The sequence below is a fragment of the Onychostoma macrolepis genome, chromosome 08 (genome assembly GCF_012432095.1).
Source record: "Onychostoma macrolepis isolate SWU-2019 chromosome 08, ASM1243209v1, whole genome shotgun sequence".
NCBI lineage: Eukaryota > Metazoa > Chordata > Actinopteri > Cypriniformes > Cyprinidae > Onychostoma > Onychostoma macrolepis.
In genome coordinates, this window is record NC_081162.1 from 7848003 (window position 1) to 7865072 (window position 17070).

Below are 17070 nucleotides of genomic sequence, written 5' to 3' on the forward strand. Positions count from 1 at the left end.
GTTTAAATACTCAGTGTTTCAATAGTACAGTAGTAGGTACTATCCTTTTCTGTGTGCAGTTTAATATTCAATTTTTAAACTTTGCTGCCATGACAATATAGCAGCTATAAAATAATAAGCTTTATCTTTCTGCTTTAACGCTTTCAAAACTGGTCCCCATTCACTTCCATTGTAAGTTCTTTTTAAACAAAACAAGAGTCAAAATAGTTTTTTTTATGGTAATCAACATTATTCTGATGATTTACCTAATCATGTACTGAATCCACACTTATGCATATCTCAAGTGATTTTTATTGATATGAAGTTTATCACAATATGAACATTAATGTTTGACAAAAAAAGTGTCTAAATACTAATGCAGTGAATTTTTTTTTTTTTTTACTTTTAAGTGTTTAAAAATAAGACTAGATAATCTTTTATCATCGTAACTCTGGATTTTCAGAAAGTTGTCTTTCATCCTGCATTTTAAATCATTTTAGACAGTTTTTAGTGCAGATGATATTATTTGTGCACCTCAGCATGATTGAACTAGTCTGTCATGTGATCGGCAGGCTCTGGTGCGATCTCCTGTACATCATGTTATGATGGTTTCAAACTGTTTGGAGGAATCTGCTCATCTACGTGTCTAATTGGGGAATATCCCATCCATGTGGTAAATGTCTCTTTAATACAGTTTTATCAAATCTGTAATGTGCTAATCTAACTATATTGTAGTGTTTTTATTATTATTTTTTTTATTTTCTCTCTTATAACTTCATTGTTTGTTTATCTTATATTTCATCACTTCCTGATATTTCTTAGCCATTCAAATGTACATTAAATGTGTGAACTTCATAGAATACTCTAGACAAATTCCTTAATTTAGATATTTTTAGTTCTTTCTAACATGTTTTGTGTTTTGCACAGAATAAGACATGTGCCCCATGTGACCCATCCTGTAATGAATGTAAAGGTCCGGGACCCTACAGCTGCACCTCGTGCCCTGTTCTACAGCGCCTCACAGAGAACGGGAGGTGTCTTCATTGCTGTGGAGAAAACATGCGCACGACTTCCTCAAGATTTCCCTCGGAATGCTGCCAGTGCCACACAATGAATGGTACAAGCTTTAAATGCATTCATTCTACACTGAAAAAAAAACAAAAAAAAAACACAGTCAAGAAAGGCTAGTATTCTTTTGAAATGTACTCCAATAATATTTTTATTTACATCTTCAAAAATGTACATCTTTGAAAATGTTTCACTGTGAATGACGTGCTTAAAAGGAAATTTAGTTTTAACTGTCATTTATAAATACAGTTTGAGTCTTTAAAATTACAAAAAATAGAAATATATAAATTATTTTTATGTCAGTGTTATTTACATATTATTAATGTACTATTGTAGTATTTATTCATATTAAATGAGCTTTTATTATTTTCTTTTTTTATTTTAGTTTTAGTAATCTTATGTGCTTGTTATTTGTAGTTATTTTAAATAGTTAATATTTCTATTTAGCTTCAGTTTTAGATTTATTAATTTTGGTACTTCAGCTTATTTTATTTCAGTTAGTTGCCAAGGTTCAATTTAAAAAAAATTGTCTAATATTTATATTTTATTTCAGCCTCATTTCAAGTAACATTTTTAACAGTTTTAGTTTTAGTAAAAAATAACAACACTGACATATTTAAACTGCTTTACAGATAAAGTTATATAAACACACACACACACACACACACAAGCTCACACTTCTGCTCAACACCCTGACAAATTCAAATATTGCATGCATTTTTGTTTGATTTTAAAAACTTGAGAATGAAAAACAAATTTATTTCGTAATGAACAGCATGCCATCAATGCCTGAACCAACCATGTAAGATTCACATAATACTGTATCATTAGATAACACTGACTCAAAGCGGGAAATGTTACTAAATTATGGTTTGTACATTTTTTTTAATTAAATTTTGGAGCTTTCAGTGTGAAGCCATTGACCTTTAACCTCTCTTTTCTCAGATGAATGCATTGCAGCACTGAGCTACAACCTCTTCAGTAACAATCCAGTGACTTCGGTTTATCCTGGCCTTTTTGTTTTCACTGTCATATTTGTGCTGGTGAGCTTGTGGCTTGCCATTTTTCTCTTCCTGCATTTTCGGCAGAAGATCACCGTCAAATCGAACGGCTACACCAAAATCAAAGATGACCCCTTCACCTCTGCGACCCTCAGTGACAGCATGCAGGCGGAGTATTGCGATAAAGAAGTAGGCCAAGAGGATGACGAGGAGGACGACGAGGACATTGTGTACATGGGGAGGGACGGGACAGTGTATCGAAAGTTTAAATACAGCCTGTTGGAGGGAGATGAGGAAGGGGAGGTGGAGGTGGAACTGGAATATGATGATATGTATACTCTCACATAAAACAAAAAGCCTGTTTATTTTATTTGATATATGCATATCAATACTTTATTCATTACCATTTTGACATGTAGAAACCCACTAATCTTCACCAATCAACCGTTAAAGAAATTGTTCTCCCAAATATCACGATTCTGTCATCATTTCTTCACCATGATGTTGTTCTAAACCCATATGATTTTATGGAACACAAAAGATGATATTCAGCAGAATGTTCAAGCTGCTCTTTTACATACAATAAATGGTTACCATGAATTTTCAGTAAATTTTGATGTACCGTACTGAAAAGTGAATTCAAAAGGCTTGGAATAAAGTGCAGGAATCATACAGGCTATTGTTTGTATGCTTTTATGGTGCTTTTTTTTCTTTTTCTTGACAGACTCTGGTCTCCATCTACTTCTAATGGAAAAGAGCATCTTTGATGGTGCAAATGTAATACTCTTTTGGTAAATAGCGAAATATTAAATGTCATGCCTGCTTTATGTTTGTAGTTAAAGGAATATGTCACCCAGAAATGAAAATGTACTCAACCTCAGGCCATCCAAAATGTATATGAGTTTGTTTGTTCATCTGAACCGATTTGGTAGAAATGTAGCATTACATCACTTGCTCACCAGTGGATCCTCTGCAGTGAATGGGTGCCGTCAGAATGAGAGTCCAAACAGCTGATAAAAACATCACAATAATCCACACAACTCCAGTCTATCAATTGGCATCTAGTGAAGCGAAAAGGTGTGTGTTTATTATAAATATTTATTTGGACTCTCATTCTGACGGCACCCATTCACTGCAGAGGATCCATTGGTGAGCAAGTGATGTAATGCTACATTTCTCCAAATCTGTTTTGATGAAGAAATAACCTCATCTACATCTTTGATGGTCTGAGGGTGAGTATACATATTCAGCAAATTGTCATTTTTGGGTGAACTATTCCTTTAAGATCTGTAAAGGATTTATACAGTGTATTGACAGTCCTTTTCAAGTGTTAGCCGATTAAACGGTCTATTATCTATAAAGGATGATGAATAGGACATTATGGCTTCTTGATTTGGGTTTATCTCAGTTAAGTTTGATTAATTGATTAAATTGGCACATGCTGAAAACATGAGATAGGGTAAAAGTACCTATTAAGCTCAGCAAAATCTACATTGAGACATTTTTAGCACACAAGATATTGGTTTCAGTACAAAAAGTTATGTTAAAATAAAATAATCTCTCACACAAAAATGTTTAATTTTATTTTAAATGACAAAAGCATTTCAATTAAGATATACATCAAGTGCAAAAAGTCTGGCTGTGCTTAATGGGACATTTTTGTACCCTTTAAAGGTCCCATGACATGCTGCTTTTTGGATGCTTTTATATAGGCCTAAGTGGTCCCTAGTACTATATCTAATGTCTCTTTCCCGAAATTCAGCCTTGGTGCAGAATTTCAGCCACTGCGAGCCAGTCCCACGATGAGCTTTCCTTAGGACGTGCCATTTCTGTGTCTGTAGCTTTAAATGCTAATGAGGATGAGAGAGGCGGGGCAAGGTGGAGGGTGGGGGTGTGGCCTTAAAAAGCTTGCGCTACCATGCGCTAATGTTGACGGTGGATGTATCGCAATGGCTCATAGACACGCAGTCGTTCAAGCTTTTCAGTTTGACCCAGAATCTGATCTGGATGGAGAAGCACCGGATGAAGAAGTTGAAACTGAGCGGCTACAGCAGGACGTCTCTGAATGGTTAGTTTAAAATATTGTGTCTGGATACGGTACTTTAGTTGGTTTGTTTATGTATGCTGTTACAGTTATTATCATGTAGCTAATGCTAGCCATAGGCTCGGATGAAGGAACTAAAAAATACTTCGGTGTTCATTTGTACATCCAAACACTGAGCAACTATCATGCTTCACTCGTTTGCAAGCCATGAGGTCTCTCTCGCCTCACACATGGGCGGGCAAAGCAGAGAAAGGGGAGGTAACCTTTCCCCGTATGACGACATAAAGGGAAGGTTCCAGATCTGGCATCTGAGCTTTCATTTTCTCAAAGGCGAAGCAGGATACCCAGGGCTCAGTTTACACCTATCGCCATTTCTAGCCACTGGGGGACCATAGGCAGGCTAGGGGAACTCATATTAATGTTAAAAAACCTCATAAAGTAAAATTTTCATGCCATGGGATGGGACCTTTAAGCACACCCCTGTTCCCATTAAGCACACATCATGTTTTATTAAAAATTCTTGTTTATTTTAAACAACCTTTTAAAAGAATAACTGAAAAATATTTTTTTGAAGGTACACTGGTGAAGTCGTGGCCTAATGGTTAGAGAGTTGGACTCATAATCCAAAGGTTGTAGGTGGGGGAGTGAATGTACAGCGCTCTCTCCACCTCAATACCATGAGGTGCCCTTGAGCAAGACACCGAACCCCCAACTGCTCCCCGGGCGCCGCAGCATAAATGGCTGTGTGTTTCACTGCTGTGTGTGTGTGCACGTTGGATGGGTTAAATGCAGAGCACAAATTCTGAGTATGGGTCACCATACTTGGCTGTATGTCACGTCACTTTCACTTTCACAAAGTCAATCACAAAAAAAAAAACGGAACGCTAAAATCAAGCAACAAGGCATTCAATGTGATCAGATATATATCCATAATGAAGTGTCATTTAAGCACATTGCAACAACGACTAGTCCACGTTCAGCTAAGTAACATATTCAAAAATCAAATAAAACAAATCAATAAAACATTTAATTCATGGGGATGAACACAGAAACTTGCCTCATTATGAAGCCTCTTATTAAATGGATGTAAACTTATCTATAGTCTCTTAAGGCTGAATACACTACACGATTTTTGCCCCGATTTTCCACAGATTTACAGTCTGGAGAAGTTGATGCTTGTTGGCAAATATCAGAGCCAGTCTGCAGATTTGAGTCGACAGAATCCATAGAAAATCGATTAACTTAACTTAAAGTGACAACCATCAGTTTATATGTCTGTTTATGAAGTTCAATGTGAAAGAGCACACTGAGCTTAACTGGAGCAGCAACAATTTTTAAGTAACTTCATGTAATATTTATTAAAATGACAAGATTTTGTAAAATAAATAATCTAGGTCATGTATTATGTTCATACATATTTCAATATGAACAACTATCATTAACAATATCTATGAAATTATACTTTTTCTTATTGATGTATTGATGAAGCAGTGTGATTTTCATAATAGTGCACCCTTTAAACTCAGCTTGAAATATGAAATCTATAAAAAATTACAGCACTGTAAAACCACAGACCAGCAATAAACTGTCAGTTTATAATATTATGGATGTAAAAGTACAAGCCAGTAATGCCTGTGAAGAAATATATTAGCGTAGCACACAATCTTATACAGCTAAAATAGACACATTTTGCTGAAATCCATTGTGCTGTTGTTGTTAACAGGCATGGTTTATTTGCTCTGCCTTAGGATTGCAGGTGTCCTGGGACAGGTGAGGGAGTGAGTGTCCTGGGACAGGTGAGGGGGCGAGTGTCCTGGGACAGGTGAGGGGTGAGTGTCCTGGGGCAGGTGAGGAGGCGAGTGTCCTGGGGCAGGTGAGGAGGCGAGTGTCCTGGGACAGGTGAGGGGGTGAGTGTCCTGGGACAGGTGAGGGAGTGAGTGTCCTGGGACAGGTGAGGGGGTGAGTGTCCTGGGACAGGTGAGTGTCCTGGGACAGGTGAGGGGGTGAGTGTCCTGGGACAGGTGAGGGAGTGAGTGTCCTGGGACAGGTGAGGGGGTGAGTGTCCTGGGACAGGTGAGGGAGTGAGTGGAGGCTGGTGGAGCTACTCAGGGAGGACATCCAGTCCAGAGAAAACAGTGGAAAAAATGGGTACATAAATATCGTTTTTTTTTATATCACATTGTCAATGAAATAACCTAATTTCTGCAGTTTATTTTTGTGATGCAAGTTAAAAACGAAATGGTAAGTTGTATATGTTATTCATTTTTGTAATGTAATTTATTTGTAAATGAGCCTGAGTACTTTCTGCACATTTTGTATTTTTTGTTATGCATATTCACGTGTAAATAAAAGGGAAGTAATTGTTATTTACATTGTTCATTTTTTTAATGCAGCTTACAGAACCTTATATACGTTTATTTTTTTGTCCTGTAAATAAATTTTTTACACATTAAAACAAATTGTTCTATACATTACTGAAAGTACTTTTTACAACTATTTACAACATAGCTTAGGTTTAACATCAGAAAAACAACGTCAGTTTTAAGCCCAGCCCTGCCTCCATGTGTTCTGGGGTCTTCGGGAGGTGAATGGCCAGCACCTCCTCAGTGACTCGGAGGACAGTGCGGTGGACAGTGGAACAAGGCACGTCAAACACTCTGGAGACCACTCTGTATGATGCACCACTGGCCAGACAGAAGAGAAACACCAGGGTCTGGATTGTGGCACTTCTCAGAAGATCCAGCAGCACTGTCAGGGCCTCCCTGCTCAGCCCAAAACCATTAAAAACCTGTCCAGCGCTGGCACATTCAGCTTTATCCTGCAGTACAGGGTCTGGTCTGATTCAGGGAAAGAAGGAAAAGAGAAATTGTTTAGAGCTATGACAAAGTAATTAGTAGAATAGATATTGAGGCACTTTAGTAAACTGCTTGTAGTAATACCACATTGGGGAAAAACTAGTCATATTTAAAACCTTAGTTGAAGGGATAGTTCACCCAAAAATGAAAATTCCAAACCTGGAACAACTTGAGGGTGAGCAAATGATTACAGAATTTTCATTTTTAGGTACCTATCCTCTAATTAAAAGTATTATCTTACATACTCTATATACTTATTGAGTAAAAGTAAAGGTATTTACAGTATTGTTCTGAAAAAGAATTCGTCTGGATGGTTTTGCATTAATATTACTGTTGCACTACTGTTTATGTTGCATTTTACTTCTGAATATGTTCAAGATTGTTCAATTTAAAGTTGCCTACTGTTGGGTAGTTTAATCTACAACAATGCATGATGTTGTAAAAGACCATATTTTTGTAGTGTTGCTGTCCTGTGAGAAAAAAAAAAGACGAAGAAAACTTAGTATTTCACATTTGTACGAGAATACTTATTGAATGTACTTCCTTACAGTCCACCACTGATTATTTTGAAAATGAAAGTAACAACATCTATTGTCAGAATATTAACAAATTATTAAATAAAAGTATTAAAAAATTAATAAAAAAATAGTATTAATAAATGTATTGCTTTTTATTTTTCCTCTTTCCTACCACATGTTTCACTTCTGTTTCAGTTTTTATAACCATTTCTTACTATGTGTAAGTAAGTTATCGCTGTTTTTTTAGCATGTGTGTTTGGCTCAGTGTTATTTTTTAGGATTACTGATGAAATAATGCAGTTTAATTTGTATTTGTTATCTATTTTAGTTTTAGTTACAGTTGTAGTAATGTTGTCATTTTATTAGTTTTTTTTTATTTTATGTCTGCATACGTTTTTAATTAAGTTTTAGTTTTATTTAATTTGAGTTATTTTAGTATTTCAACATACTAAATGGAAATGAAATAATATATATTGAATTTATTTATATTTGTGTGGCTGTACATACAAATATGTAGTTGTTTTTTTGGTGTTTGGCTTAGTGTTATGTTAGAATCATTATTATACTCATACCTTTTGTTGTTTTAGTATTTGAATTGTTTTTAGCTTTATTTTTTGTTTTCATTTAAATGTGTAGTTTTGAAATGTAGTTGTATGTATTTGTCATTTTTTATTTAATTTCTTTATTTTCTTAAATGTGTATATATAGTATTTATAGAGTTTTAACTTTTAGTTTGAGTTACTTTTTCTTATTTGTAAGTCGCTTTGGATAAAAGCGTCTGCTAAATGACTAAAAGTAAAGTAAAAAGTAAAAGTAAATTGTTGCTAACTATATCAGAGGCTGCATCTGAAGAACTCGGACCACTTCAGCTGTGACAGCTGCCACTGAACATTGAGCTGAACAATAACTGAAGGGACTAGGGTTTTTCCTGTAAATAATAAGTAAGAGATTTATTGCATTTTTTCTTTTTCAGCACTTTGAGGGCTTTTATAGGCTATAAGAAATACACTCATAAAATGCACAACACGTTGGTTTCACTTTCAAGTAGGCTACTTAGATTTGTGTATATAAAAATTTCCCAGCAGAAGTATGTTTGTTAACAAGTCATCTTTGTTAATTGTGTTCGGGGAGGACTTATAGACCACAGTATCAGCGTGATCTTGCCTCATTATCTGATCACTTCAGCTGATCTTTCTGGCGTTGCGTGGCCAACAGCGCACAAAATGAAATAAGAGCCGGTTCACTAGCCTTGAGGGCGTCTGTTTTCAGGACATTATCTTTACAGCAGCCTCTCATCCATACAAGCTGACCAAATATTTAACTCTTTCTTAATGTTAAGATCTTGGGACATCACCTAATAGACACAGGAAAGATTACAGCTGTGAATCCTTGTCAGTCAGACGATTCAAATGTTCCTTTATCAAAATAATATATAGGCTACTTTATATACTTTAGTTTTTATCTTATTTGTTCAGTTTAGTCATTTTAGTAGGCTACTTAAACTGAAAGGGATAGTCCAAACAAAAATGAAAATTTAGTCATTTACTCACCCCATGTCTTTCCAAACCTGTATGTCTTTCTTCTGTGGAACACAAAATAAGTTATTTTGAAGATTGTTGGGAACCAAACAGCTTTGGGTTCCATTGACTTCCATAGTATTTTGTCAATGGGAACGAACAGTCTTTAGTTACCAACATTCCTCCAAATATCATCTTTTGTGTTCCAGAAGAAAGAAACTCTTATAGATTTGGAACAACTTGAGGATGAGTAAATAACAGAATTTTCATTTTTGGGTAAATAATTCCTTTAAATTCAGTGTTCAGTCATGTCAGCTTTTTAATATTAATTTTATTTTGTCCAGATTTAATAGTTAGGCTACAATTAAAAAGAATTTGTTTTTAAAGTAAAGCTACCAGATGACCAATGGCTGGCGAAATTTATAATGAACAGAGTGTTTATTACCACTGATTCAGAACTAGATATGATTTACTTCCAGTTCTCATTTCCCTTCTCAATTATTTATTATGACATCATGAAAGCATTGTTTTCACACACACACAAAAAGAAGAGACAGTAAAACATAAGGCATTTTTGTTTAATGCTTACAAGCAGGTGTCAACAGTGAAGGAATGCTTGGTTGTGCACCGTATATTAATGTCTGATTTCACATAGTAAGGCACTGCCCTGACCTACAAAAACAAAGAAGAAAAAAAGAAACAGAAAACATGCAATTCAACAATTAAAGGCCCAGTCTGATGAATATAGATTGTGACGATAACAGCATTAACAGACAGGTTTTAAAGAGTAACATTTTTCTATTGATTCCTACATTAACCCCTTAACTGTCACTCACAGTTTTGAACAGAGACATTATAGTGCACTATCCAAACTTATTTTTTTATAATTCATGAATGAAAACATTTTCCAACATGATTTTGATGTACCATTTCCATGGTAATGCAATGTCTGATTTTAAAATGGGTTTCAAAGGATGAATTTTGAGATTTTAAGTTTTCAACTGATATATAATTTCTTATGATTTCTAAAGCGTGACAGAGAAAAAGGCAAAAAAGAAGACTTTCTGTGACAAAGGTCAGAACTCCTGTTATGATGTAGATTTTTCAGGTGCACTCTTGTCATAAATTAATCTATTACTTTTCCTACATAATTTTTTTACAAAAAAAGTGGTAAAATATCTATTTAGGAGTCTTAGACCTTTCCAAACGACATATAGTTTGTCATGATTAGATTAGGATTTAATTGTAAAATAGTGAAGTAAACGTAGGCGTCCCACAGGGTGGACGGTGACAGTTAAGAGGTTAAGGTGCGGTCACATTTTCCGTTCTTCAGCGAATTTTCCACGTGACCGGGAATTTCGCGTGAGGGCGAACCATTTCCCACACACAGATTCTCTCTGACCAACAGAAAGTGGCGAAAATTTGGTTTGAAATCGATTTCTGTGTAAACATACATCCTTACACTACTGACAATTAATTAACATTTCGTGAAATTTCGCTAATAACGTGACCGCACCATTTTACTGAGGATTGCTGCAGTTTAACACTAAACCAGCAGCACGTGTTTCAAGCATCAATTCAACAAGAACACACCATGGAGAAATAAGGTAAAATCAGAAGATCATTTGCAAATGATGGGGGGGGGGGGTTATTTTAGGTTAAGGTTTAGTAATACATATGTACACAGGAGCAAGTGTTTGCTATGCAGAGCTTCTGTAAGCATTTAAATATTTAAAAGAACATTTAAATTAATTCAATTCAGTCACTTTGTTCTCCGACTGCCCAGTTTTGCACTCATATTACAAATAACATGGGCTTTAACTCTCTTTATCTCAACCTTGGACTTCCACCTCTGGGCACGGTTCTCTGAGAACCATAAAAAGTATTCATTTTATCTCAAAGAGGAGGAACGCCAATTTTGACTATTGTTAAAGTGTTTTATTCATTAAAAGAGAGTCTTTCTTAAACAAAAATGAAATTAAAATGAAGGTGGAGGAAGAACTCTCCGTCTAAAGATGAATTTTACCAGAAAGAAGAGATTTTGACACTCCATGACTTCTACATTGTATCATCCGTAGCAATCATTGAATTCTGGGAAGGGCTCTGTGTCGTTTACCCTGTGAACTGCAGTGATCATTCACCAGTAAGTAACTTGAATCCTCCTTTTTGCAATAAATATAGAAACAAAAGGGCTGCGTGATGATACCGTATGAAGAAATACATATAGTGCCTCCACTTGACCAAAGCACCACATGGGGACAGAAATCTTTTTAACATAAAAAAAATAACAGACTGCATATGTACTAAACAGGCTTTAAATAGGTGATGGTGAAAGTGAATGTTACAGTCGATGACCGTTACAGATCTGATTGGCTGTTGTCGATACTGACGTCTTGAAGAAATGATGCTCTTTCAGTTTTAAGTGCTCAGGCAGGTCCAGCTTTATCTTCGCCTCCTCAATGTCACTATGAATCGCTGCTATCAACTCGTCTGTGAGGAAGACACAACCTTGAGTTACTGTAACAGAATGAGTGTGTTTGGGTGGCTGAGCAATGTGTTGTGGCGTCAGTGAGATCATGTGATGTGGGAGTGAGTTCAGCTCAATGTCTTACCAAGCGAGTTGAATCCTCTCTCAGGGCGAATGTAGCCGACCATGGCCACACTCAACATCTGACCGTAGAAATCTTCCTCAAAAGTGTGGATCACGTGTGTTTCCTGTTACACAGAAAGATAAATGTGATATCAGACACAAGACATACAAATCAACTATACCACTAGCTTGTAGATGTCTGCACACTAGAAATATAGATATGGACGCACCATGGATTTCTTAGTGTTTTTGTAGTAAGGGTTCCAGCCGATGCTCATCACCATCTTGTGAATGTCTCCGTTATCCACGCGTGCCCATCCGTAATAGATTCCTGTGCTAATGTCAGCAGGGAGATTGTCCACAACCGACTCTGGGAAGTTCGCTGAGACAAGAATGGAAAGAAAACATTAGATCTAGTAAGACTAAATACTGGCTTCATGTTGTTTTCTTTTATCAGGATGTGCGTGTATATATTTGAGATATGATATCTTCAGAGCTACAGATGTACAAAAACATGAAAAGTAACGGATAATATACAGCCGTTTATTATCTGAGAATACTTTGCTACTTAAAAATACATGCACATGAAATGTTTTTTATTTTTTTATTTTCTAGATTATGAGGGGGCTTTTACACAACATTCTTTTCAAGTAAAAACAGAAAGCTTTCTGCATGATTTTGAAAACGCAAGTTCTCGAAAATGATACTGTCATCATCTCCATGTGATGCACAAAAATGTGAATTTGGGCTGTGGTGAAATATCCAATTTGGTAATAATAGAGTACAGCAGTCGGGTTCTAGAAGTAAAAATCCCATTAATTTTCTCCATAGGGGAACTGATTTTGAACAATAACTTATACCGCTCAAGACAGACTATGAGGTTGTTAATCAACGGCATATGCTTCTGTTGAAGCCATCAACCGCATTCTTTCAAATGATTAAAAAAATAAAATAAAAATTAGTTTAACAGCTTAATTTCCAGTGGAAAAACTACATTACCCATAATTCCGAAGAGAAATCGACCAATCAGATAATAAAAGACAAGCAAATTGCCAAAAAACTGTTTTGTATACTTAATATGCATATTTTGCAATAAACCCACAATATATTGTTTATCTCCATCTCTCCATAAAATCTACATCTTTAAATAATTTTAAATAGACTGTCACTTACAATGCTTCATTAAAGTGTACAGTTTTGTACCTTGGTCATTTTGTCAAAAGTTCTAGTACTTTTTGCTTCAAATCAAAGTTTGCAATGTTATGATTCACCTCGTAGCTGGTTAGTTTAGATCACTTCTAACTCTTTAAGACTTCTATATACTCCCTATGGAAAATGAATGGGTAACCAAGGCCACTGAAAAATGGGCGGGCACTGAGTGCCGTGTCTGGCCAATCAGAATAAAACCGCTTACAGAAGCGTGTAGAAAGACCTATAACCCATAAGAGAAGTTATATAATAATTTAACCAGAGCTTTAGTTTAAATATAACATTCATTACAAGAGTGTGATGTTTAACTGAATATTAAATTGAATCAGTTTAATTTCAAACAAGATCACTTGACATCAAAATGAATTTATCACTTGAGTGTAAGTTAAAGAAAGTCAAATAATTAATAACCTGCTTTTAATACTTAAATGATTAGTTCACATAAAAATCGTTAACTTATGTAGTCATTTACACATGAGGTTAATCAGAATGCATCTCAGTCACAGTATCATTTATTTGGGTCCTTTTATTCAACAAAAGTGAATGGTTACTGACACACAGTCATGTCGCTAACACTCTTCCTATTTCTCTCCCACAGAAGAAAGTCAGGCAGTTTTAAACAACACAAGCTTCAGTAAGTGTTCTCAGAGTTTGTCTCTTTGGGTTAACTTAGCTATTTCTCTCTTAGTCTCACCTGTTGGGATGCCCAGGTCTTTGCTTCCTCGACCGAATCCGCGGACCACCTGTCCCCGGCAGAAATGCGGTAAACTCCTCATGTCGACGCGTTTAAAGTGTTTAAAGTGACCCAGAGATCCAGCGCTGGAGCGGACAGTGACCGGCTGACTCTAGACTCTTCTCTCTTATCTAATGCGCCGTTTACCCAGCTTTATAGCGAGGAGCCTTTAAGTTTCGATCCCAGCTGGTGTGTATCTAGAGATGGAATGAAGAAGTGATATCCTCAGTGATATAAGAGGTCAGTAAGTTGATTCCTGTCGTAATGTGACCGGTTAGTCAACTGTGTGTCGCACTCAACATCATCATCATCATACAGGTTTTTTTTTTTTTTTTCTTTTTTTTTTTTTCTTCAACGACCTTCGCTTACGTATTTCCTTTGGCGTACATTCAAAATAAAAGTCCCACAATTTTTACTAAATCAAACGGAAACGTAAATTTAACTTACTTACTCACTGGTATTTTGGATTTACTCACTGGATTTAAGTGAATAGACAAAAATAATAATTAGATTTTTTTTTTTCTGGTAGGATTAATAAAGTTAAACCTCCACAGACCTTCCCAACTCCTGCTGTCTGTCAGTCATCATGTGACAAAATGTGTATAAAAGGTCAGATATCGTATGATTTTTCAATACCTTAATTTGCATTAGTTGTATTCACGTTCTATTACATTCTTTGAAATATTTATTTACCTCACTGAATAAATAACTTCAGTATGAATTTAAATTATTACATTTTATGTGAACGTTTATGTTTCCCATATATATACTGTTTGATTGATAAATTATTATGCAAAGTAAAATAAATGAGTATTTATGTCCTCAAATACCAAATAATGTACTTCTGCGATTTCTTAATAATTTGCAACTATCCGAACTGCGTAGTAGTCATCTGGGAAGGTCATGGCTTTTAGTCAGTGACCACAAGGTGTCGCCATTCGTCTGGAGGTGTCCTCAATCATTCTTCCATCATTTGCGTCTCTAACACCAGACTCTTGCACACTCTTTTATGTTTTATTAAATCTTAAATTACATTTTATTAATTTATCAATCAATCAGTTGATCTAAAAAAAACATCTCAAAACATTTGGCTCTGGAGATACATACTTTAATGAATAATTCAGTTAAATGCAAAAATACAGTTGCAGTTCATTTAGCTGCTTGTTGTGTACTTAGTCCTCTTTTAACACTAATAATGTTGTTGAAGAGAAGAAAATGAAGAAAATATTCTCAGAAGAGATAATAATACAAGTGATATTCATCAAAATTAAAATATTGTAAATGATCATTTAAACGATTAAAACCTAAAAAAGCAATTCATATGTTCACATCGTTGCTATAAAGTCTAATCTAAATCTAGTCTAATCTCTGTTACCCATGTTGGATATAACCATATTATATTCAAGCTTTAATTAAAGTAAACAAAAACATATTTTCCTCACAATGAACATCCCGTAAATGATGTAAGTAAGCCTAAATAACTATGTATAACAACAGTGATCCAGTATTACATAACACTGTGCTTAACGCCGTAAAAACCCTGTGCTAATTCTAAAAACATGTCATACTTGATACTGATTGGTCAGATATAAAGAGCTAAATGAAAGAGAACTTAAAAGAGAGCAAGAGATGTTACATTATAGCTATATTATACTGCCAAAATAGTCCATAGAAAAAGTAACTTAGAAACTAATTTTATTTAGGCTATATTACTTCATTGTCTTGTTTTACAGTCAGCTGATTGTACATTATCCCTTACATAGTTTTCAGAGGGCTCTTAAAAGCATGAAATTGACTTTTTGTTGTAGAAAATTAATGCATCACTTATTGTTCATTTGAAAAAGTAGTCAAAACTAGTCAAAACAGGCACAAGTTGCATTTATTTATTTATTTGTTTATTTATTAAATGTTTACATTTTTACCATAAAGCTGCTGTGAAAGCAAGGACTGATGGTTTTTTTTTTTTTTTTTTTTTACTTATTGTGATGTACATCTGAGTGAAACTCAGAGAATTGAGAGAGTACATCTGACAGAATTGGGTCCGTCCATTGGTTGTTGACTGGATTTGATATAGGCATACAAAAATGCATTGCATTCAAAAATGAACGTGAGCTTGGAGTCAATTGTGGAGGGGCGGGGTTTAAAAAACTAAATAATTGGAGAAATCTGGCATACGTCACCAGAGAGAAGATTGTTGTTTTCACCATTACAATGACAAAACAGGTGAATAGGTTAAAAATTTAAACATCACCAAACTCTCCCCTGTTGATTAATCACTGTACATTGAGACAATTGTTTTGTATGACGAGTTTAAAATGTTTAAGAACAGAAATTTAAACATTGGGTAAAGCAGGTTCAACATTCTCCTTTCATTTTATTGACATATTGGTTTTTACATAGGTGATATCTCTCTAAATCAAAAATACTATTATCAGCAAGGGCAAAAAAAAAAAAGGAAAAAAAATACAAATCAAGTGAATGTTATATGAACAAACCCTTCTTTAAAAAAATAATAGAAAATAGAAAGAAAATGAAAAGAACTTTCTGGCTCAGTGCAGGAGAAATAAACTCATTTTAAGAAAATTACTTTAAAGATATATGTATTATAATTCAAATATACACATGCAAATAGTTAACATGTAATATGCATAACCTAAACACTCAAATGTTTATTTTGGATGTTTTCTTTTCAATAGACCGAAGGAAGACAAGTTATGGAAGAAAAATAGCCCAAAATCTAAAAATTCTGGGACTAGAATCTGAAAAAACACAGATTTTTTTCCCATAGTGTCTTGCCTTAAATGAAACCTATGGATGAATCATTCACAATAAGATCTATACATTGTATTTACAAAATAGAAGGGGTGAATTTTTATTTTGTGCAACTTTAAGGTGATGTTTTTTGGAGGGGATATCGATGTGCATGTGTGTGTATTTACACATTTTTATGGTCATACTTTTTAATGACCTTACCTTATAATTGTATATAACATGAGACAACCACAGGACATTATGTAACATCATCTGGCCACACCTGATAAAAATATACAACTTTCCCCATAACCTAAAGAAACCCCTTTTAGCTGCAACTCGCCGGTTCACTCAAAAATGAAGATTTTGTCATTAATTACCCATTCTCATATCACCCTTCCACACTGCACAAATGAAACTAAACCAAGTTGCTTCAAAAAAGAGCAAATACCTCAGAGAAGCAAGCGTCCTGTCAGGGCCGGGTCAGTCTGTGAGCGCGATGAACTTCCACACACCCACACTCAGAGCGTGAGACTCGCTGGCTGTGGATGCAACACAGCAGTAATGAAGCAGGTAATGCATGCTTAATGAAGCATAAACACATTTAAACACAGCTACACAGGAGAGATTAACAGCTTGTATACTCACATTATACACCCACTCCAACATTATTACAACAGCAGTGCCCCCCATCTCTCTAGCTCTCTCTTAGTTTCCCCTCATACACGCGCACTGACTCCTCAAACACACCTGTGAATAAACCTTCAACTGCTCTGATAGTCTCTCGCCATCTGTTCGTCTCGGC

General features: G+C 35.2%; 2 protein-coding genes across 2 annotated transcripts in view; one reads left to right on the forward strand and one right to left on the reverse strand.

Moving 5' to 3' along the window:
* Positions 1 to 2720, forward strand: part of pcsk5b (proprotein convertase subtilisin/kexin type 5b) — a 60425-nt gene extending 57705 nt beyond the window's left edge. Inside the window, exons 35-37 of the mRNA XM_058784769.1 lie at positions 552 to 652; positions 907 to 1096; positions 1993 to 2720. Of these exons, the coding sequence (XP_058640752.1) occupies positions 552 to 652; positions 907 to 1096; positions 1993 to 2396 (695 nt within the window). The 3' untranslated portion in view covers positions 2397 to 2720. The remainder of the gene's footprint in view (positions 1 to 551; positions 653 to 906; positions 1097 to 1992) is intronic.
* Positions 2721 to 9542: 6822 nt separating this feature from the next.
* Positions 9543 to 13856, reverse strand: rfk (riboflavin kinase). The gene is made up of 4 exons (XM_058785667.1): positions 13476 to 13856; positions 11803 to 11954; positions 11595 to 11697; positions 9543 to 11472 (listed from the first exon to the last, which is right to left on the reverse strand). The coding sequence occupies exons 1-4, from the start codon at positions 13555 to 13557 to the stop codon at positions 11324 to 11326; spliced, it is 486 nt and encodes a 161-aa protein (XP_058641650.1). The 5' UTR covers positions 13558 to 13856; the 3' UTR covers positions 9543 to 11323.
* Positions 13857 to 17070: the final 3214 nt, after the last annotated feature.